Genomic DNA, 22,368 nt, shown 5'->3' with positions numbered 1-22,368 from the left:
ATCACAAAGCCTTCTAATCTAGTCTGTGCTATTCTAATCTACCCTCTATCCTGCACCAAGATGAATTTCCCTGAGATGTTAGTACAATACTCTCTGGCTTCCCAGGTGGCGCTAGTGGTAAAGAACTTGCCCCCCAACACAGGAGACATAAGAGATGTGGGTTTGATCCCTGGGTTGGAAAGATCCCTTCGAGGAGGGCATGGCAACCTACTCCAGTATTCTTGCCTGGAGAATCCCATGGACAGAGGAACCTGGTGGGCTACAGTCCACAGGGTTGCAAAGAGTCGGACACAACGGAAGCAACTTTGCATGCATGCGTGCACACATATACATACACACTATGCCTTTGAGGTTAAGAGCGTGGGCTCTGGAGTTATGCTGCCTACGTGCAAATCTCAGCTCTGCCTACCAGTAGTTCTGACCTTGGGCTAGACATTGAACTGCTTTGGGGATCAGTTTCACCATCTGTGATATGAAAATTATAATAGAACCCATCTAGCACAGTTAGCATACCTGATTTATGGTACATGCTTTGTAAATATCCTGAGGTCATTTCCCTGCTTAAACATCCTCAAGTGTACCCCTGGGCAGTCAGGTAAAGTCTAGGTTCCTTTGTGGGGCACACAGAATCACTGATGATTCCTCTGGTCAACCAGTCAGGCCTGCCAAACCGCTCCTGAGTCTGTGACTATTCCGTGCTATCACTTCTGGAACTCAGTAGCCATTAGCAGACACTGTCCATCTTGTATACCTGGCAACTCCTGCTGAGGCTTTAAGAAGTAACTGAACTGTCACCATCTCCGCGCAGCCCTTTCTCATCCCTCAGGCCCAGTCAATCATTCACACCTCTGGCCACCACTTCGGCTTGCTGTGCATTCCACACACCTCAAGGCCAGCACCTACTGGCCGTATCTCAATTATTTGTAAACATGCCTGCTTTCCCCACTTGACTGTGTCTTACTCATTTTGTAGCCAACACACCCAGCCAGGAGCCAGGCACTCAGTGAAAATCAGCCAAGCGAACGAGTCGGGTGGCTACTGGCAGGACAGGTTTAGAACACGAGTCTTTGATACTGTATTCTTTCTCCTACCCATTTAGTCATTAGACTAAATGACTAAATTTAGGGCATATATTCAAGTACTGATAGCTTCTCTGGATTCAATAGTTTCTTTAAACCATGCAGACAGGTCATCTTCTGCTTTTTACATTTTTCTCAATCTTCTCCCTCCACAGTCAGTCTATCAGATTTACTTGTTTCTATCTGCATCTTCCACCCTCCCTCTCTCGGTCTCTTCCAGCCTGGAAACCACACACAAGAACAGCACATCTAAGTGAGGCTCCAAGGAGTTCCTGTAAGCAACAAACAAGCTTTGTGGATAGATGCGAGGCATCAGTGTCAGCTACTTATGGTCCTTTTGTGATTCTATTTAGCTGTTTATACTATTATAGTACAAACACGAATATTCCAATTATGGTTCTTTGTCTTGTTTCATTTCCCCTGTGTCCACATGGTGGGCAAGGGATAAGCTGCTTGAATCTTTCACTTAGTTCACCGAACTGATTTCTCCAGTATTTGTTTTGAGATCTTATAAACATGCCTTTAAACTGATTTTGGCTGTTTTGCCAATGTAAAATTCCAGAATGATTATGCCTTGTGGCAAAGAAAATCTTGGACTGTAGCCCACCAGGCTCATCTGTCTGTGGGATTCTCCAGGCAAGAATACTGGACTAGGTTGCCATTTCCTTCTCCAGGAGATCTTCCTGACCCTGAGATTGACCCTGTGTCTCTTGCATCTCCTGCATAGTCAGGCAAGTTCTTTACCACTAGCGCCACCTGGGAAACCCAAAGAAAATCTAGGCATTTATGATAGGAATGCCAGAGATCAAGGCCAATGTATTTCAGTAGAGCTGAATATAATCGTCATACCAGATCATGAGGAGAGAAGGAATCTTAAGAGTGCATTGAGTTTCTTCCTTGTAGTGCCACACAAGAATACAAACTGGCATTCAGAGACCTTCTCAAGGAAAAGACTCCATAAGACTCCTATTCTTCCCTTTATAAACCTCCTGCCAGATTGTTCTATATTAGAGCCAACCTGAGCTCCCCCTGCCCTTTCTTGTTCGCCAGCTTATCTCATGTGCTATAAAGAAGACTTCCATCCACCCAGAGAATGCAATGCAATGCAATGGCAAAGTCTTCCTACTTGCATGCACTTGGACTTTGCAGCCTTCCCCGCTTATGTAATCTAAAGCCATGTCAAATAAAACACAAACCTGTGATTTACCTATGTCCTCAACAGAGAAACACTTATGATCCACAATACCGCCATTGCTAGTTAGCTTGATGCAGTAGGGGGTCCACACGGAGGTATAAGACGAATTAAAGTAACAGCTGTTTTCACCAGCAGAGACGTAATCGGGGCATTCTTTCCATTCTTGAATGTCCCTGAAATGGAGGGTAAAAAGGAAGAATTGTTCCCCAAATCATGCAATAGTGCCATTCAAAGCAAGCTGCTTAAGAGTCACATTCAATAAACCAGGACACGAGTATTTTATGAGCAAGTATCTTAGTGGTACCATTTCCAAGGACTAGCACATCTGTGGACTGACGATCAGTGTCTGCAGACTGAGAGGAGGCCTTTTGGCATGTCTATCTATAGTAAAAGTATCCCTTCGTTGACTGCATATAAGGTGCCAGCTCCTAATTTAAGTGATTCATTGGTAGGTACTTTCCCCATCTTACAGATGAAAGTTCTGAGGCTTACAGAGGTTTAAAAATATTCTTTTATTAAAACACTGCAGAATCAACTCCTAAACTATAGAGAATCCCAGCGAACAGCTGAGTCTTTAGACCTGGGTATTTCCCCAACTCATGGCGGAAGAAACTGAGGCGACACATGGATGGTGTTCTCCAAGTTGAGTGACAGTGAGATGTGGGTGGTCCTGAAGAGGAAAATCAGCTACCACCCTACTCTGAACCACTGCATCTTATGTCCATCTCCTCTGCAAGGTTGTCCTGTGCTTGGCAGTGGAGGGTGGGAGTTTTCCTGATGCCTTGAACTCCTTCCCATATTCCTGATATCTTTTCTTAAACAAAGAGCCTTGGTAACATTTCAAACATGCTGGACATCCAGGTAACCTTTAAGAAACATGGGACTCCTAGCCTTTCCCCCTCTACTCATAGAAGAAACCAAAGAAATTTAAAACCCAGACCAGAAATTAAAAAAAATTCTCCAAACTAAGAAAGCATTTTTCTTGTCCATTTTGTAAATGGGAATGGACATTTAATTATAATATCAAAAGAATGGAAAAAACAAAAATGGGGCTGTATTGAATCAATGTGTTTACCTATCAGTTCCTTTGTGAGTGTTTCTCTACAAAGAATGAGCTCATCCTTTTCTGTATCTTGGATCAGATAAGACCAAATGAAACAAGTCATAGATGACAGATGGACACATGGAGAACACTGAAGAAATCAGAAAAGCTATACCTCCATATCTAAGATCCACCCTAGAGTTACTCACCTCCACCCCATTCTACAGAAAGCATTATTTACCTCGATGACTTAAAACAACAGCAGATGAATGGATAAGAAAGCTGTGGTACATATACACAATGGAGTATTACTCAGCCATTAAAAAGAATACATTTGAATCAGTTCTAATGAGGTGGACGAAACTGGAGCCAAAACTAATACAATATTGTAAAGTTTAAAAATAAAATTAAGAAAAAAAAAAACAGCAGAACTGATGTCGAATGGAAAAGAGATGGCAGGAAGGTCACTGGGGGAGGATGTCGGAGTTTGGGGAAAGGATTCACCCTGATCAGCTGCCAAGGGGACCTGAACAAAAATGCAGAGCAATCAAAAGATGGCTCAGACTCAAGTCCATCCCAGCAGCAATATGTGAGAGAATGTGACACAGCTCTCCTCCAACCTCCCATCTGCCTGCCTGCCTGAATGAGTAAATTCAGCAAGTCATCTTTGGGTGCCTCCTATGCAAGCACTCTGCAGGTATCATATCTAACACTAGCACTGTGTGGCCATAAGGATTAATAGGCCTTGATCCCTACTTTCAGGCTAGAAGGCGACTCAGAAATTATCCACTGAGTACTTTTTTTTTTTTTTTTGGTCTCCTTTATTCAGGACATGAGTGTTTCATAAGCATCAATTATACATAAAATATTGTGCTTGATATATACAGGGGAGTCATGTGTGTCTAAAGAAATACTTCAGCCTCAGGGGAATGACGAGAAACCATATTACAGAGCAGAGTGGGCAAGTGTTCATACGTGGTGCTCACTGGAGTTAGAAAAGAGAATGATTGCCATGACCATTCATGGGCGGCTTCGGGGTGAGTGAGGTACTCTTAGCAATCTTGAAGAAGGGTAAAAGTTTAAAAGGTGGCAATAGGGGAAAGAAGAGAGGGAATAGAGGCAGTGGAATCACTGGGCAAAACTTTCTTAAACTAGGATTGCTACTTAGATGGCGTCATTCGTTATTTACTTACTCTTCACTAGGCTGAGAGGGTGTTTTACAAATTAAGGAGACATAAAGCAGGTAACGTGTGGCTGAGGCAGAAGGGGGAAGGAATGACCTTGTGTCCCTGAGGTGCTTGTGGCTGGTGGGCCAGGCTGTGGAGGTCTGTGAGCATCGCTCTAGGGAGTGGGTGCTTGGCAGCAGGAGACAAGAAGGACCCCACAGGCTGTGTAAGGGCAGGGACTGGAAGAAAGGGATGAGAAGCTGGGAGAAGACACACATTTTCTTCTTTACAGCTGTTTCCCAAGCTGGTCTGTTTGGCACTAGGAGGACACTTATGTAATATCAAGGGGTCCTTGAGACAGCTGCTCATCAGCTGTTGGAAAGAACTTGGGATTAACATGGACAGTGGACTGTTCCTTAATTTCTGGCTGAGGCTCTTAAAAGTTCCATATCCTTGGATGAGAGGGAGATTCATCTCCAATGGGAAAATTAAGGGGGTAGAGGGTAGAAGGAAAGATAAACTGTGTGTGTGTGTGTGTTCAGAATAGGAAAAAGATAGAAAAATACAGATAGGTAGGTCACTGCACTATGGTATAGTTTATCTTGATAGACTTTCAAAAATAAATACGAGTGTAGTAAAAGAGAATGGTTTAACAAGATTGCCTAGGGAATGAGATTTTCATATAATAGTTAAGGAGTCAAGTTTTGTATAATAGTCAAATGTATTTAACAAATTGACAGTATTAAAGTCAGTATGAAAACGTTCTGAAGACGTAGGCCGGTGCTTAGCAGGTCTGGATTGGTAATGGGAGATGAGCTCTGTGTATGGCATGCAGTGTCTCAACTCTGGCCTGTCAGCAACCTGGTCCCCAAGGGATGGTATGAAAAGCCCTGTTTAGATTATCTCCAACCCATTAGCTCCACAGAACAAACAACTTAAAGTACTTCTCTAAAGCACAATGGATCAGGAAGAGCCACTTCAAAACACAACTCCCAACCCCCTCCCTCATTAACTGAAGTTGAATTTTATTTTAAATACATACTTAAAACTTATTTTTAAACTGTTAAATTTAGACAAACACCAAATGGACACACGACACAGATGCTCTGTTGCCTGCCTTCACTGGGTTGAATTTCTCTACAGATGACCAAAGCCCATTTCTAAAAGCTACTCTCTCCTTCTTTTAGTCCCAAGACTTAAGTGCTTTAGGTTTGTTCCCAGACTGGCTTGTGAAACAGGGCTGAGAACTCTAGAAAGAGCCTATCCATAAAAATCAGAATAAAGAGCAGAAGACGTGCTTTCCACCTAAAGGTACCTAACCGGAAGACAAAAAACCCCAAACAAACCATCATTTATGTCCTAAGGGCAACTGTTTTCAAGCTATCCAGATCATGTGTTTTAGGCTTAATATTTAACATTTTCTTTTTCTTTTTTAAGTAACACTGCTCATTTTCCTTTCTAATTTCCTCTACAACCTGGCAGGGCAAATGAACTTTCTTGTCAAAAACCAGGATAATTTGTTGAGGGGGTGTTTGTGGGGGTGGGGATATATAGCCTTTGGGAACGAGTCTTCACCCGCCCACTTCTTTGGAAATGAGGCATCTGCAGGAACAGGCTGAGAGCAGAGCAGGCTGACAGACTCCTAGAGGCCCCTTTTCACCAGGCCTGCAATTTGCATTCCTGCAGAGTCCCAGCCCAGCTCCGAGGCTGAACCTGGCATGGTCCCGTCACAGGGTGGCACAGACTGTTCTGAATTGGCTGCCTCTTCCACTGGCTCACCTGGCTGGAAACAGAGCCAGCCAAGCATGCAGCCTGGGCCTGTCCTGTGGACCAGCCTGACCTGGTTAGATTCCCTGGTGCTTTAGCTACCAAGGCCAGGCCTGGAGTGCAGTGGCCCCATCCCACTCCTCCCTGCCTCCACTACTCTGCCTCTGGATGACTTCGGGTCACAGTTTCAATTGTGTGCCAGGGACGGGGAGTTGTGATTCTATGGTTCCAGGAGGTACCTGGGAACTGCTTTCCAAGAAATAGTGACTGGAGCCAGAAAGTGCATCTGTATCTGCCTCTTCCTGTAAGCAGGTGATGCAAAGCCCCACACGTGTGTACTCTACTAGGTGCAGCCCTGCTGCTGCTGCTAAGTCGCTTCAGTCGTGTCCGATTCTGTGCGACCCCAGAGATGGCAGCCCACCAGGCTCCCCTGTCCCTGGGATTCTCCAGGCAAGAACACTGGAGTGGGTTGCCATTTCCTTCTCCAAAGCATGAAAGTGAAAAGTGAAAGTGAAGTCGCTCAGTCGTGTCCGACTCCTAGCAACCCCATGGACTGCAGCCTACCAGGCTCCTCCATCCATGGGATTTTCCAGGCAAGAGTACTGGAGTGGGGTGCCATTGCCTTCTCCAAATACTAATATTCTGAATACTCCTAATCCCATCAATTCTACCCTTTCCAGATAAATGGTGCTCGGCTATTTGGGCTCGAGGTTCATAACATTGTACAGAAGGTGGTGATCAGAACCATCCCCGAGAAAAAGAAATGCAAAAATGCAAAACAGCTGTCTGAGGAGGCCTTGTAAATAGCTGAGAAAAAAAGACAAGTGAATGGCAAAGGAGAAAAGGAAAGATATACCCATCTAAACGCACAGTTCCAAAGAATAGCAAGGAGAGACAAGAAAGCCTTCCTAAGTGAACAATGCAAAGAAATAGAGGAAAACAATAGAATGGGAAAGACTAGAGATCTCTTCAAGAAAATTAGATACCAAGGGAACATTTCACACAAAGATGGGCACAAAAAAGGACAGAAATGGTATGGACCTAACAGAAGCAGAACATATTAAGAGGTGGCAAGAATACACAGAAGAACTGTACAGAAAAGATCTTCAGGACCCAGATAACCATGATGGTGTGAACACTCACCTAAAGCCAGACATCTTGGAGTGTGAAGTCAAGTGGACCTTAGGAAGTGTAACTATGAACAAAGCTATTGGTGGTGATAGAATTCCAGTTGAGCTATTTCAAATCCTAAAAGATGATGCTGTGAAAGTGCTGCACTCAATATGCCAGCAAATATGTAAAACTTACCAGTGGCCACAAGACTGGAAAAGGTCAATTTTCATTCCAATCCCAAAGAAAGGCAATGCCAAAGAATATTCAAACTACTGCACAATTGCACTCATTTCACATGCTAGCAAAGTAATGCTCAAAATTCTCCAAGCCAGGCTTCAATGGTACATGAACTGAGAACTTCCAGATGTTCAAGCTGGATTTAGAAAAGGCAGATGAACCAGAGATCAAATTGCCAACATCGGTTGGATCATATAAAAGGCAAGAGAGTTCAGAAAAAAACTCTACTTCTGTTTTATTGACTACGCTAAAGTCTTTGACTGTGTGGCTCACAACAAACTGTGGAAAAGTCTTAAAGAGATGGGAATACCAGACCACCTTACCTGGCTGCTTTGAAACCTGTATGCAGGTCAAGAAGCAACAGTTAGAACTGGACATGGAACACTGGACTGGTTCCAAATTGGGGAAAAAGTACGTTAAGGCTGTATATTATCACCCTGCTTATTTAACTTATATGCAGAGTACATCATGCGGCATGCTGGGCTGGATGAAGCACAAGCTGGAATCAAAATTGCCGGGAGAAATATCAAAACCTCAGATATGCAGATGACACCACCCTAATGGCAGAAAGCAAAGAGGAAGTAAAGAGCCTCTTGATGACAGTGAAAGAGGAGAGTGGAAAAAGCTGGTTTAAAACTCAACATCCACTTTCACCATTACTATTCAACATACTTTTGGAAGTTTTGGCCACAGCAATCAGAGCAGAAAAAGAAATAAAAGGAATCCAAATTGGAAAAGAAGAAGTAAAACTCTCACTATTTGCAGATGACATGATCCTCTACATAGAAAACCCTAAAGACTCCACCAGAAAATTACTAGAACTAATCAATGACTATAGTAAAGTTGCAGGATATAAAATCAACACACAGAAATCCCTTGCATTCCTATACACTAATAATGAGAAAACAGAAAGAGAAATTAAGGAAACAATTCCATTCACCATTGCAACGGAAAGAATAAAATACTTAGGAATATATCTACCTAAAGAAACTAAAGACCTATATATAGAAAACTATAAAACACTGGTGAAAGAAATCAAAGAGGACACTAATAGATGGAGAAATATACCATGTTCATGGATTGGAAGAATCAATATAGTGAAAATGAGTATACTACCCAAAGCAATTTATAGATTCAATGCAATCCCTATCAAGCTACCAATGGTATTCTTCACAGAGCTAGAACAAATAATTTCACAATTTGTATGGAAATACAAAAAACCTCGAATAGCCAAAGCGATCTTGAGAAAGAAGAATGGAACTGGAGGAATCAACCTACCTGACTTCAGGCTCTACTACAAAGCCACAGTTATCAAGACAGTATGGTACTGGCACAAAGACAGAAATATAGATCAATGGAACAAAATAGAAAGCCCAGAGATAAATCCACACACATATGGACACCTTATCTTTGACAAAGGAGGCAAGAATATACAATGGATTAAAGACAATCTCTTTAACAAGTGGTGCTGGGAAATCTGGTCAACCACTTGTAAAAGAATGAAACTAGACCACTTTATAACACCATACCCAAAAACAAACTCAAAATGGATTAGAGATCTAAACTTAAGACCAGAAACTATAAAACTCCTAGAGGAGAACATAGGCAAAACACTCTCTGACATACATCACAGCAGGATCCTCTATGACCCACCTCCCAGAATATTGGAAATAAAAACAAAAATAAACAAATGGGACCTAATTAAACTTAAAAGTTTCTGCACATCAAAGGAAACTATTAGCAAGGTGAAAAGACAGCCTTCAGAATGGGAGAAAATAATAGCAAATGAAGCAACTGATAAACAACTAATCTCAAAAATATACAAGCAACTCCTACAGCTCAACTCCAGAAAAATAAATGACCCAATCAAAAAATGGGCCAAAGAACTAAATACACATTTCTCCAAAGAAGACATACAGATGGCTAACAAACACATGAAAAGATGCTCAACATCACTCTATCAGAGAAATGCAAATCAAAACCACTATGAGGTACCATTTCACACCAGTCAGAATGGCTGCAATCCAAAAGTCTACAAGTAATAAATGCTGGAGAGGGTGTGGAGAAAAGGGAACCCTCTTACACTGTTGGTGGGAATGCAAACTAGTACAGCCACTATGGAGAAGAGTGTGGAGATTCCTTGAAAAACTGGAAATAGAACTGCCTTATGATCCAGCAATCCCACTGCTGGGCATACACACTGAGGAAACCAGAAGGGAAAGAGACACATGTACCCCAATGTTCATCGCAGCACTGTTTATAATAGCCAGGACATGGAAGCAACCTAGATGTCCATCAGCAGATGAATGGATAAGAAAGCCGTGGTACATATACACAATGGAGTATTACTCAGCCATTAAAAAGAATACATTTGAATCAGTTCTAATGAGGTGGATGAAACTGGAGCCTATTATACAGAGTGAAGTAAGCCAGAAAGAAAAACACCAATACAGTATACTAACGCATATATATGGAATTTAGAAAGATGGTAACAATAACCCTGTGTACGAGACAGCAAAAGAGACACTGATGTATAGAACAGTCTTATGGACTCTATGGGAGAGGGAGAGGGTGGGAAGATTTGGGAGAATGGCATTGAAACATGTAAAATATCATGTATGAAACGAGTTGCCAGTCCAGGTTCAATGCATGATACTGGATGCTTGGGGCTAGTGCACTGGGACGACCCAGAGGGATGGTATGGGGAGGGAGGAGGGAGGAGGGTTCAGGATGGGGAACACATGTATACCTGTGGCAGATTCATTTTGATATTTGGCAAAACTAATACAATTTTGTAAAGTTAAAAAAAAAAAAAAAAGAATGTCCAATCACAAACGGCCAACTATGCTTTCCCAAAGAAAGCCACCACTTAAACTGTAGCCCCATCAAGTAATTTCTTTCTTTGCCTCTGAGGTCGCTCTATAAAAGCCCTTCTCCAGCTCGTCTTCAGAGCTTTTCTGACCAAATTCAGTTCAGCATTGAAGAATTCAAACTGATGCTCAAATAAACTCTTGAAATTAAAAAAAAACAAAAAAACTCAACATTAAAAAGACTACGATCATGGCATTCCAGCCCCATCATCACTTCATGGCAAATAGATGGGGAAACAATGGAAACAGTGACAGACTTTATTTTATTGGGCTCCAAAAGCACTGGAAATGGTGACTGCAGCCATGAAATTAAAAGACGCTTGCTCCTTGGAAGAAAAGCTATGACAAACCCAGACAGCATATTAAAAAGCAGAGACATTACTTTGCCAACAAAGGTCTGTATAGTCAAAGCTATGGTTTTTCCAGTAGTCATGTATGGATGTGACAGTTGGACTATAAAGAAAGCTGAGCACTGAAAAATTGATGCTTTTGAACTGTGGTGTTGGAGAAGACTCTTGAGAATCCCTTGGGCTGCAAGGAGATCAAGTCAGTCAATCCTAAAGAAAATCAATCCTGAATATTCATTGGAAAGACTGATGTTGAAACTGAAGCTCCGATCCTTGGGTCACCTGATGCAAAGAGCTGACTCATTGGAAAAGACCCTGATGCTGGGGAAGATTGAAGGCAGGAGGAGAAGGGGATGACAGAGGATGAGATGGTTGGATGGCATCACTGACTAGATGGACATGAGTTTGAGCAAGCTCCAGGAGATGGTGAAGGACAAGGAAGCCTGGCGTATCAGCCTTGCAGGGGTAAAAGTTCATTTGGTGCCCAAGCATCTCATCCTTGTGTGCCCTTTGGGGTATGTTTGAGAGACCTCTCACACCAGGGGAGTAAGGCCCATCCTGGTTGTTAATTCAACGTATTTATTTGCAAATTAAGCACCCGGCTCTGCATTAAAAATGGAATATAGCATATCAATAATCATAGGCAGTAAAAAAAAATGCTTTTGTAGCCCAGGAACTGGAATTCTATAGTATTTTAAATTATTCTCATACTACAATAATAAGAATAGCAGCTATTACTCATTCAGTACTTACTATGCTTGTCACCAAGCACTGTGATAAGGCTTTTTCATGCATTAGTTAATAGAATCCTCCCAAGAAGCCATGGGGCAAGCTCTGTTATCTTCATTTTGCGTATGAGGTGGCTGAATTGTGGACAGAATGACTAATCTGTCCAGTACTACTCTGGAGCAAAGGCTGGAGCCAGGCTGAAATATAGGATGGTTGGCCCTAAGCTCTCTCCCTTCACTGACTGCTGCCCCTTCCTTTAGTTTCCTGGCTCCTCCGGGGGATCAATAGCACCATCCTGGGACTGATGACCACCACTTAATCGGGTCTCCACTAACCTTGCCTCTTGGTTTAGGCCTTCCCTGAGGGTTGGGTGGACGAGAGAAGATGATAGAGAGTTTGAGCCTAGGCTTTTAAAGAGCATAAAGGTGCAACATGAGAATATACAGAAATGCAAATCATACCAAGTGAGGGGCAAGCAATAAGTGACTTGGATGGTGATTACACTGAAAGATCTTTGTCTTCACTCTTCTTTAATGGAATACCCGTAAAAATGGAAAAGAGAAGTATCACAGTCCCTTATTGAAGATAATGAATTTAACAGAGACAAAGTCGACTTTCTACATAGGAACCAAACCATCTTACACATATCTTAAAAACAAAAACCCTATGGCTTTGCACCACAGAGGAAGTCGGCTGGGCTGTGGCCTTCAAGGCTTGTCTCGGTCTGGTCCCATCTAACCCTCTGACTTCTCCCCGCATCACTCTCCTTGTCTTCCACCTTGTCCTAGCCAGCCTCCTGCGTTCCTCCAACCTGCCATGTCAGCCAATTGCAGTTTCCTCTGTCTGTGCAGTCTTTCCTTCAGATAGTCACATGGCCTCTCTCACCTATTTTATGTCTCTGCTCTCAGGTACCATAGAGGGGTCTCTGAAGACCTCATTTAAGGTATCACCTGGGCTCTCAACAGGCACACACACTCATGCATGCTCACTTTCACACGTTTACTCTCCCATATGCTCCCATTTACAGATACACTCATGCGCATCCATACACACCCAACACGTTTACACATACTCACACATGCATACTCACCTGCTTTCCCACATTCATGCACAGTCACACTATACCCACTATTACACACTGACGTTCATGCACCCACACGTGCTCACTCATACTCACACACTCATCCTCAGACGCTCTCATGCACATGCAGATATTTAACTTATATGCAGAGTACATCATGAGAAAAGCTGGACTGGAAGAAGCACAAGCTGGAATCAAGATTGCCGGGAGAAATATCAATAACCTCAGATATGCAGATGACACCACCCTTATGGCAGAAAGTGAAGAGGAACTCAAAAGCCTCTTGATGAAAGTGAAAGAGGAGAGTGAAAAAGTTGGCTTAAAGCTCAACATTCAGAAAATGAAGATCATGGCATCCGTTCCCATCACTTCATGGGAAATAGATGGGGAAACAGTGGAAACAGTGTCAGACTTTATTTTTGGGGGCTCCAAAATCACTGCAGATGGTGACTGCAGCCATGAAATTAAAAGATGCTTACTCTTTGGAAGGAAAGTTATGACCAACCTAGATAGCATATTCAAAAGCAGAGACATTACTTTGCCAACAAAGGTCCGTCTAATCAAGGCTATGGTTTTTCCTGTGGTCATGTATGGATGTGAGAGTTGGACTGTGAAGAAGGCTGAATGCGGAAGAATTGATGCTTTTGAACTGTGGTGTTGGAGAAGACTCTTGAGAGTCCCTTGGACTGCAAGGAGATCCAACCAGTCCATTCTGAAGGACATCAGCCCTGGAATTTCTTTGGAAGGAATGATGCTGAAGCTGAAACTCCAGAACTTTGGCCACCTCATGCGAAGAGTTGACTCATTGGAAAAGACTCTGATGCTGAGAGGGATTGGGGGCAGGAGGAGAAGGGGACAACAGAGAATGAGATGGCTGGATGGCATCACTGACTTGATGGACATGAGTCTGAGTGAACTCCGGGAGTTGGTGATGGACAGGGAGGCCTGGCGTGCTGCGATTCATGGGGTCGCATAGAGTCGGACATGACTGAGCGACTGAACTGAACTGAGCTGAACATTCTTCCTGGCTTTACTTTTCTCAGTAACCCATATACCAGTTGAAATTTAATTTTTTAATTTTTAAAATTTTTGTCTGTCTTTCCTCACTGGAAATTAATCTTCAGGAGGACAGGGACTTTTTGTCATCACTGCCATATTTCCAGCATCTAAAATAGTACCCAACATATAGTAAGGGCTTAACTAATATATTTAAATGAATGAATGGGTGAATGCATTTAGATCACCAAAGAAGATTATTTCCATTCCCACCACTGCATGACACTCAATGGATTTTCATCAGAAAATTCATGGACAGAAATCAGAAAAGCATGAAGCCCATACCTTCTGATATAGAACATCTGTACAGATCCTGGGCTCTGTAAACTGTGATTAGCCCCATCTGTCCAGTGACATGAGAAAGTCTCCAGTTCAGGTGAACGGCACTTGGTGAATTTAGGATTCCCAGAAGAATCTGCAGAGTAAAAAGACAAGACAAGTCATGAAATCAGGAGGGTAATGGATGGTCCTAATGAGACACACATTTAAAGTGATCAAGAGCAACCACTTCTAGAAATGCTGTTTCTCTGGGCCATAGCTTCAGAGCTGTTGTCAGTTATTTCTCTTAGCCCTTGATTCCAGGAACAAACCATTTTGTCTTTATTTCCAACATTATTTCTTGGGGTGGGGGATGCTGTTTAAGAAACCAGAGTTAGAGATGAGGACTTGGGCACAAGTAGGAGAAGGCAATGGCACCCCACTCCGGTACTCTTGCCTGGAAAATCCCATGGACGGAGGAGTCTGGTAGGCTCCAGTCCATGGGGTCGCTACGAGTTGGACATGACTGAGCGACTTCACTTTCACTTTTCACTTTCATGCACTGGAGAAGGAAATGGCAACCCACTCCAGTGTTCTTGCCTGGAGAATCCCAGGGACAGAGGAGCCTGGTGGGCTGCTGTCTATGGGGTCACACAGATTCGGACATGACTGAAGCGACTTAGCAGCAGAAGCAGCAGCAGTTTACTAGGAGGGTGACTCCGGTAAAGGAAGAGAGGGATGTGGGGAACAGAGAACAGCTAATACGGTGTGTGCTATTCAGCTCGTTCCCATAGTGGCCGGCGGGGGCAACCCCACAGAGGTCCCTCTGAGAAGCTGTCAGAGTGTGCCTTCCTGGTATCCTTGTCTGGAAGACCAGGGTGTTATATGCCAACTCCTACCTCCCAAGGCTGAGGGCTGTCCAGGAGGTACAAATGCCCACAAACTTCTAGGCTGCACCTGCACATGGGTCGAGGGTCCTTGCTAGACTTCTTAGAAACCTTGACAGGCACCTGAAATGTGCCCAGTGATATGCATGGTGGCAGCTGACCACCATGGATGACTGTCTTGGCACCAGGTGGACCCAAGGGATGTCGTGTGGGGACCACAGCATTCATCACAGAGCCTTTTCTCTTTTTACCAATTTTTGATGAAAAGTTACATTTGCCTTCTTTTAAAAGATTCAGCCAGTAAACTTATTAAATAGATACCTACTTTAAATAACTTATGCATACATATGTATCAATTCTAACATGGGAAGTGGAGAAAGCCACCTAGATGTGAGGATATTAGCAGACTCCTCTGCATCTATGAAATCTGCAGTAGGTCTGAGGCAAAACAAATTTTTGTGTATCAGTTTTAATTCTTTTTCTGATTTCCATAGCCATTTTGAAGATGGTGGTCAGTATTAATTAACTGAAGCATAGGAGCTTGTATGATCTGTTGCAAATGAAAAAAGTGTGTGTTTTGTTAGCCAAACACTTTATTATACAGTAGAGTTGCTGGAAAAGTTCTTTTTCTATTAGCTGATGCACTGGAAGCGTTATTTTTAGATCCTTCCAGAAAATAAGTGCTAAATAAACCACATTTAAGCCACAACTAACATGTTTTAGGGTTTCCCAGGTGGCTCACTGGTAAAGAATATGCCTGCCAATGTAGGACACGTGGGTTTGATCCCTGGGTGGGGCAGATCCTCTGGACACGGGAATGGCTACCCACTCCAGTATTCTTGCCTGGAGAATCCCAGGGACAGAGAAGCCTTGTGGACCACAGTCCACAGGATTGCAAAGAGTTGGACATGACTTAGTGACTTAACATCAACAACAATAAACATGTTTTAATACCTGCAATGTTGAGGAAGGAATGCACATTCTGACTGCTCTTTTGCACAGAATGTGAGGAGAGGAAATACACCAGATTTCAAATTGAGAGATCTGTGATCTAGTCTCAGCTCTGACAATATTTAGCCTTGAACTTCCCAAGTCATTTGGGCCTCAACTTCCTCAATAGAGAGGCTGGAATAGATGAACTCTTTCTTAAACTTTATGACGTCACTTTTACAGTTAAGTGACATGTGCTGTGCTGTGCTTAGTTGCTCAGTTGTGTCTGATTCTTTGCGACCCCGTGAACTGCAGCCCACGAGGCTCCTCTGTCCATGGGGATTCTCCAGGCAAGAATACTGGAGTGGGTTGCCATACCCTCCTCAAGGGGATCCTCCCAACCCAGGGATCGAACCCATGTTTCCCACATTGCAGGCAGATTCTTTACCATCTGAGCCACCAGGGAAGCCCATGAATACTGGAGTGGGCAGCCTATCCCTTCTCCAGGGGATCTTCCCGACTCAGGAATTGAACTGGGGTCTCCTGCACTGCAGGCTGATTCTTTACTAGCTAAGTCACCCGGAAAGCCCTTAAGTGACATAAACAGCTGTTAATAACAATGCACATGATCAAAATATAATTTTGGCATTTGAGCCGAAACTGCCAGAGAACACCAAATGCAAACACCATTCAGGTTCCTATAGCCTCTGTGCAATAAGCCTGCCACATACTGGTAAAAAGAATAAATCCAATCAGAAAACTTGAAACATGAAGGAAAAAAATTGCTAGCTTGGGGGAAAAGAACTTGAAAGAATTAATTTGAAACACATTTTGCTTGCTTCAACTTACTGTTCCTGATTATTCTGTTTCCTTTTAACTCCAGATGTATAGAAAGCCCCCATATTATCTTCCATTTTAAGTAAGAAATAGGAAATTCATAGTTGTGGTGCTAATGTGATGAAATAACATGCCCACAGAGGAATCCTGCTGTAGACGCAGTGCAGCAAAGCTACTTTTTTGGTCTTTTTTTAAATGTCTGTCTTTCATTGCCTGTCTTCCTTTCCCTGCCTTCCTTTTTTTTTTTCTTCCTTCTTCTTTGCAGCCTCTTCCTTGCCTTCCTTCTTTCCTTTCTTTTATGGCTGGGTGTGTGCTGTTAGGTGCTGTGGCCCCATGGATCCCAGGCTCCTGTTATCCACAACCTTAAGTATGTTCTCCCCTTGAGCAACTTGCTTGAATCTGTGGAATATAACAGCATTGAGGGGATATCGCATCTGGGATTAGAATACAAAAGACTGTGACTTCTGTCTTGCTGGCTGGCTGAGTCTCTTGCCGGTTTTGCTGAAGCAAGCTGCCATGGTGGTGAGAACTACACAGCAAAGAACTGAGGGTGGCCTCTGGTCCACAATTAGCAAGAAGTTGAGGCCCTCAGTCTAACAACCCTTCAAGAGCTGAATCCTGGGAAACAATTGCTCAGTGAGTGTGGAAACCGATCCTTCCCCAGTCCACACCACAGATGAGACCACAGCCCTTGCTGGCACTTTGAGCACAGCCCTGTGAGAGAATCTGAAGCAGGCCCACCTGCTAAGTCCATGTGGAGGAAGGATAGGGAAAAATACTAACCATAGTAAATGTTTGAATGTTGTTGATATATAAGGAATAAATCTAATATATTGGGCTTCTCTGGTGGCTCAGATGGTAAAGAATCCGCCTGCAATGCAGGAGACCTGGGTTCAATTTCTAGGTTGGGAAGATCCCCTGGAGGAGGGCATGGCACTCCCCTCCAGTATTCTTGCTTGGAGAATCCCCATGGACAGAGGAGCCTCGCAGGCTACAGTCCATGGGGTTGCAAGGAGTCACTGAGCACATCAGAACTTCAAAGAACCATTTAAGAATGACATAAGTCACAAATAGAATATGTCACCATGAGCATAGGAAAGGGGGTAAATTCCCTTTTGGAGGCAAGAAGAACTGCAGTATAGCTGGCTGCTTCTCTTTTTCTTAGTTTCCTCCTGCTTCAGCTGTTACCACTGTGGTTGAAGACATTCAGCATTCCTAAGTCCAGTTCCTTAGAGTCATACTGAGCTTTTCCAAATCTGAGAGGTACTGGCCTAACCTTAAAATGAGCACCTATTAGATCTAAAAATCCCAGTAGAAACTTGTTCTGTGTTTCACTATGAAGACGACCAATGGTTATGATACTCTCTGAGTTCCTCTTTGATGAGCCACATACAGTCATTTCTAAAGTAGAAATACTTCTTACCTGTTCGTGATTTTTTTTTTTTTTAGTATAGCCCTGAAGACAGTGTAGTACACTATCCATTTACAGCATCTCTTAATGTTGCAATGGACAGGAGAAACCACCTTTGACCCTTAGTGAGAAATTAATTCTCACTAAGACAAATGACTATTTCAACTCAAGTGGTCCTGCCTCCTGAAGAAATGTTAGTATTAACACTGCTCAAGATTCAAAAATATTAATAATACATTTGGGATTCATTTTTATTCTCTTTGGAGTTCCATTTTGAAAATAACTGTAATGACATACTTAGTTATTATTACTAGTTTACATACATCATGCTATATATTACATCATGTTGATAATATCATGCTTATATAATCTCCTTTAACACTAATAACAGCTCTAGAAGGCAGGTACTATTTACACTTAGAAATGGGTAAAACTGGAGTTCAGAGAAGTGAGCTGCCCATATTTATATTACTGTTGTATGCAGACGGGATTAAAACACAAATCTATGTGATTTTATCTAAACTCTTGGTACTAGCAAAAAATAGTAGCTTTTTTGTTAGATAATTCTCTTTTGCTTCTCAAAAATCCCCAGAAAGGAAAGATGATGAGCAAACAGACGTGCTCTAACTAAACTCTCGGTTATCTGTAACCTGGCAAGCCCTAAGAGCAGGATTTCCTAACTGTGGCTGCACATCAGAATCAACCGAGGAATTGTGAAAGATACTGATCCCTTGGTCTACTTTCAGAGGCTTGACCAAATGTAGCAGGGGTGCAGCATCGGCATTGAGATTTTTTAAAGTTCACCCATTGCTTGAAATATGCAGCCCAGGTTGAGACAGCCACTGCTGTAGAGAAACACAGCTATATGTAAGCACTGAAAAGTTGGCTTTCCATAGCGTTAGGTTCTCCGATCAGCTCTAGCACAACTACAGATGAAGAGTGTCACTTGGTGTTAGTCCTGTGAGCCAAGTTCTGGAGGGTGCTAGAAGGATATGAATGTTAATTATGGCCTCCGAAGAATATAATAATGGTTCATGAACCCTTGAAGAACTAAGAGAGATTGCAAATACATATATAAAACACTACATCTAAATGCTAAACCTGCCCAAATTTCTGGTGGACTATAAACTGGTAATAAAAATTAAAAATAAATTAGTATTCTTACTGAAATTATTACTCCAAGAAAGCTTGAAGAGAGTTTTATTACAATTCAAGTTTTGAAAAGTCGATTTATGTTCAATCCTATGATGACAGAAGGATCACAAATGGCTGGGAGGCTCTGCTGGTTGCCCCACATCGCCTTTGACAGTGACCATGACTGACTCTGCAGCCAGACTGGCCGGGCCCCCTTCCCTGCCCAGGGGCTCTCCCTTTGGAGGAAGACAATCTTCCGGGGCAGGACACAGACATCAAGCAGCTGCTGCCACTGAAATAGTCATTTGCCTTCTTCCCCTCTCTCACCAGTCACACTCTCCCATCCTCAACTCGTGACAAAACAGAAACAAAAGCCAAATGAAATCACATACAAGTGCCCAATGTGTGCTTGAGGGTTCAGGGTTAGAAGAGAAGGAAGAAGAGGAGCAATTGAAGTGGGAGGGGAAGGCTAGAAGGAAAGGGGTTTTGGGAAGGAAAGGACAACGTTCTTCCTGGAGCACCAGGTCATGGAGGGGAAGGCAGGCACACTGCAGCCATGTGCCCTTCAACGTACAACCTCCCCTATAGCCTGTCATGTGGACCATCTGCTGTCAACAGTCCTGGACACTTGTTATCACTGCTGAAAGGGGGCTGGGGACTCAGTATCTTGTGAAGAGACAACCTTGCTCTCTGACCAAAGCATAACTGAGCACAGACAGTTGACAGCTGCTTTTTGAATTGGGTGGCATAGACAGTAAGGAAAGAAAACAAAGGCCGTTGATATGATTAAGAATGAAAACTTGCAAAGGCATACAAAAGACAATTTTATAGAACAGACAAATGAACTTCATAAGTAAATAAGTGGAATGGGCTAGGTGGTTGAGTTGTGTTTCTAAAATGTTACCTTTTATTTTTTTGTAAAGCCTAAATATTTGCTGGTCTTCCTGGGGACTAGGTTCTGGACTGGGGGGCACTGTATTTTGCACACACTTGTAAACACTTAGGTGGAGGGAAAAGAACGCCTTGCCCAGCTTTCTGGAGTCTTCCCTTTTGAACCTCTGCTTTGAGGCCATGCATCCTTGGTGGCTCAGATGGTAAAGAATCTGCCCACAATGCATTAGACCTGGGTCTGATCCCTGGGTTGGGAAGATCCCCTGGAGAAGGGAATGGCTACCCGGTACTCCAGTATTCTGACCTGTACAGTCCATGGGGTCACAAAGAGTCAGACACAACAGAGAGAATTTCTCTTCACTTCATCCTTCTCCAAAGTACACTTGTTATTTTCAAAGCACTTACCTATTTGAAGAGCTTCAGAAATTCAGTGATTTCTCCACCCTAGAGCATCTTAAACCCTTTACTAAATAAATGTCTTGTCTTTGATGGATGCTAGCCTGTCAAAATATGGTAAAAGAAGTCTGTAAACTTCTTGGTTGATCACTATTGATGGATGCTAGCCTGTCAAAATATGGTAAAAGAAGTCTGTAAACTTCTTGGTTGATCACTATTGTTAAGTAAGTAAGCTGCCTTAGAGATAAAATGGGCTTCCAAGGTGGTGCTAGTGATAAGGAACCTGCCTGCCAATGCAGGAAATTCAAGAGACACAAGTTTGATCCCTGGGTTGGGAAGATCTCCTGGAGAAGGAAATGGCATCCCACTCCAGTATTGCCCGGAAAATTCCATGGGCAGAGGAGCCTGGTGGACTACAGTCCAAGGAGCTGAAAGGAGTTGGACACAACTGAGCACATAGATAATCTAGTGTCAAAGAACACACATTTTAAAAGTCTGGTAGGCTTTTTATAACCTACGAATTATCAAATGGTTCTGAAACTGTGACTACTCAGTTTGTATAAGCTATTGGAAAAAAATCTTTAACACTGGAAATTGGCAAAGAATCCAATAAAGTATTTTGCATTGGACAATACTAAATGTAAGGAATTCACCTTCACGCTTGACTTCCTTTATGGTTCTCTGCAGAAATGAGGAAGGCACAGCTGTAAAATCTTCTGCTTAGGCGCTTAATGGCTTAGAGTTCAGACCGAGAGTTCACAAAATTTCCCCTGAACTATTCATTTCTTTCTTTTTTATTATTTTAAATAACTCTAGTATGCTTTAAAAAATAGATTCTTGGTGCATTTAAAACACTGTAAGTTTGACTAAAACAAGGACTTAGTGAAAACATCCAGTTACTTTAAGATGAATGTCAAGTCAAGTGAACTTTACAGGGTCTTGGAACAGTATTTGCAGCACATGTGGTCTGGCAGGGAACTTAACTGGATGCGGCCCCTGTGGATAGCTCATCTGTATGGCAGTGTCAGGAAACAAAGCTATGCATGCAGGACTGTTAGCGTTTAAGCCTCTATCTTTTCACAAAGTTTGTTTTGTTGTTTTATTTAATTTTCATGGAACAGTTTCATTATCAAATGTATTTACTTCCCTTCTGAAACCGTTGTGGTTGAACATAATTAATCCTAGTTTTGAATATTCAGGGTAATTAATTAATCATTCTTCTCCCCTTTCCTTTCTTCTCCATGGCATTTGTTCAGTGTATTTAGCTTACTCATTGCTTTCCCTGGTGGCTCAGACAGTAAAGAATCTGCCTGAAGTGCGAGAGACCCAGGTTCAATCCCTGGGTTGGGAAGACCCCTGGAGAAGGGAATGACAACCCACTCCAGTATTCTTGCCTAGAAAATTCCATGGACAAAGGAGCCTGGTGGGCTACAGTCCATGGGGTTGCGAAGAGTCGGACACGACTGAGCAACTCACACACACACATACACAGTACTTTCCCATTATTTCACTCAATTCTCTAGGACAGAATGGTCACACACTTTCCTATCTAAGACTTTCTCTCTTCTCCCATCAATTCTCTTAAAATTGAGTGGGCAGGTGGGAGCACTATTTTCCCTGGTGTTTTTTCTCTGGCTAGGGAGAGGGATCTACCAAGGCAGTTCCAGCTGCTCCAGGTTCTAACAGTATAGCCTGCTGGAAGATGAAAGAGGAGCGTCACCTCCAAGACGCATACTTACTGCCCTGCAGGATAACTGACTTAGGAAATAGAACTGCCATAGTTTTATTATTTAAAAAAAATTCTTATAGCATGGTTTTAATATGTCAAAGAAACAACATTAAATTTAGTAAAATTTATTTTTTGTTTGGTTGAAGCAAGGGACATCTTAGATAATATAATCAAATAATTAAAATATAAAGCAAGAGGATGTAGAATAATTGA

At 42.6% G+C, this 22,368-nt stretch overlaps 1 protein-coding gene and 1 long non-coding RNA gene across 12 annotated transcripts in view; one reads left to right on the top strand and one right to left on the bottom strand.

Annotated features, from left to right (window-relative positions):
• The window catches only part of GHR (growth hormone receptor), a 313,209-nt gene that overhangs the window by 29,858 nt on the left and 260,983 nt on the right, over nucleotides 1-22,368 (bottom strand). For all 10 annotated transcript variants that reach the window (XM_086361584.1, XM_086361582.1, XM_086361589.1 and 7 more), the window contains 2 exons: nucleotides 13,968-14,097; nucleotides 2,287-2,447 (listed from right to left, as the gene is read on the bottom strand). In XM_086361584.1, the coding sequence (XP_086217710.1) occupies nucleotides 2,287-2,447; nucleotides 13,968-14,097 (291 nt within the window). The remainder of the gene's footprint in view (nucleotides 1-2,286; nucleotides 2,448-13,967; nucleotides 14,098-22,368) is intronic.
• LOC147350285 (uncharacterized) overlaps nucleotides 1-22,368 on the top strand; it is a 171,460-nt gene that overhangs the window by 124,437 nt on the left and 24,655 nt on the right. The gene's annotated exons all lie outside the window — the stretch shown is intronic.

This window comes from Bos grunniens, chromosome 20 (assembly GCF_055505025.1).
Source record: "Bos grunniens cultivar Pamir isolate PY7600 chromosome 20, Bosgru_T2T1.0, whole genome shotgun sequence".
Classification (NCBI taxonomy): domain Eukaryota; kingdom Metazoa; phylum Chordata; class Mammalia; order Artiodactyla; family Bovidae; genus Bos; species Bos grunniens.
Note: the sequence above shows the minus strand (reverse complement) of the source record. Positions and strands in the feature narration are given on the sequence as shown.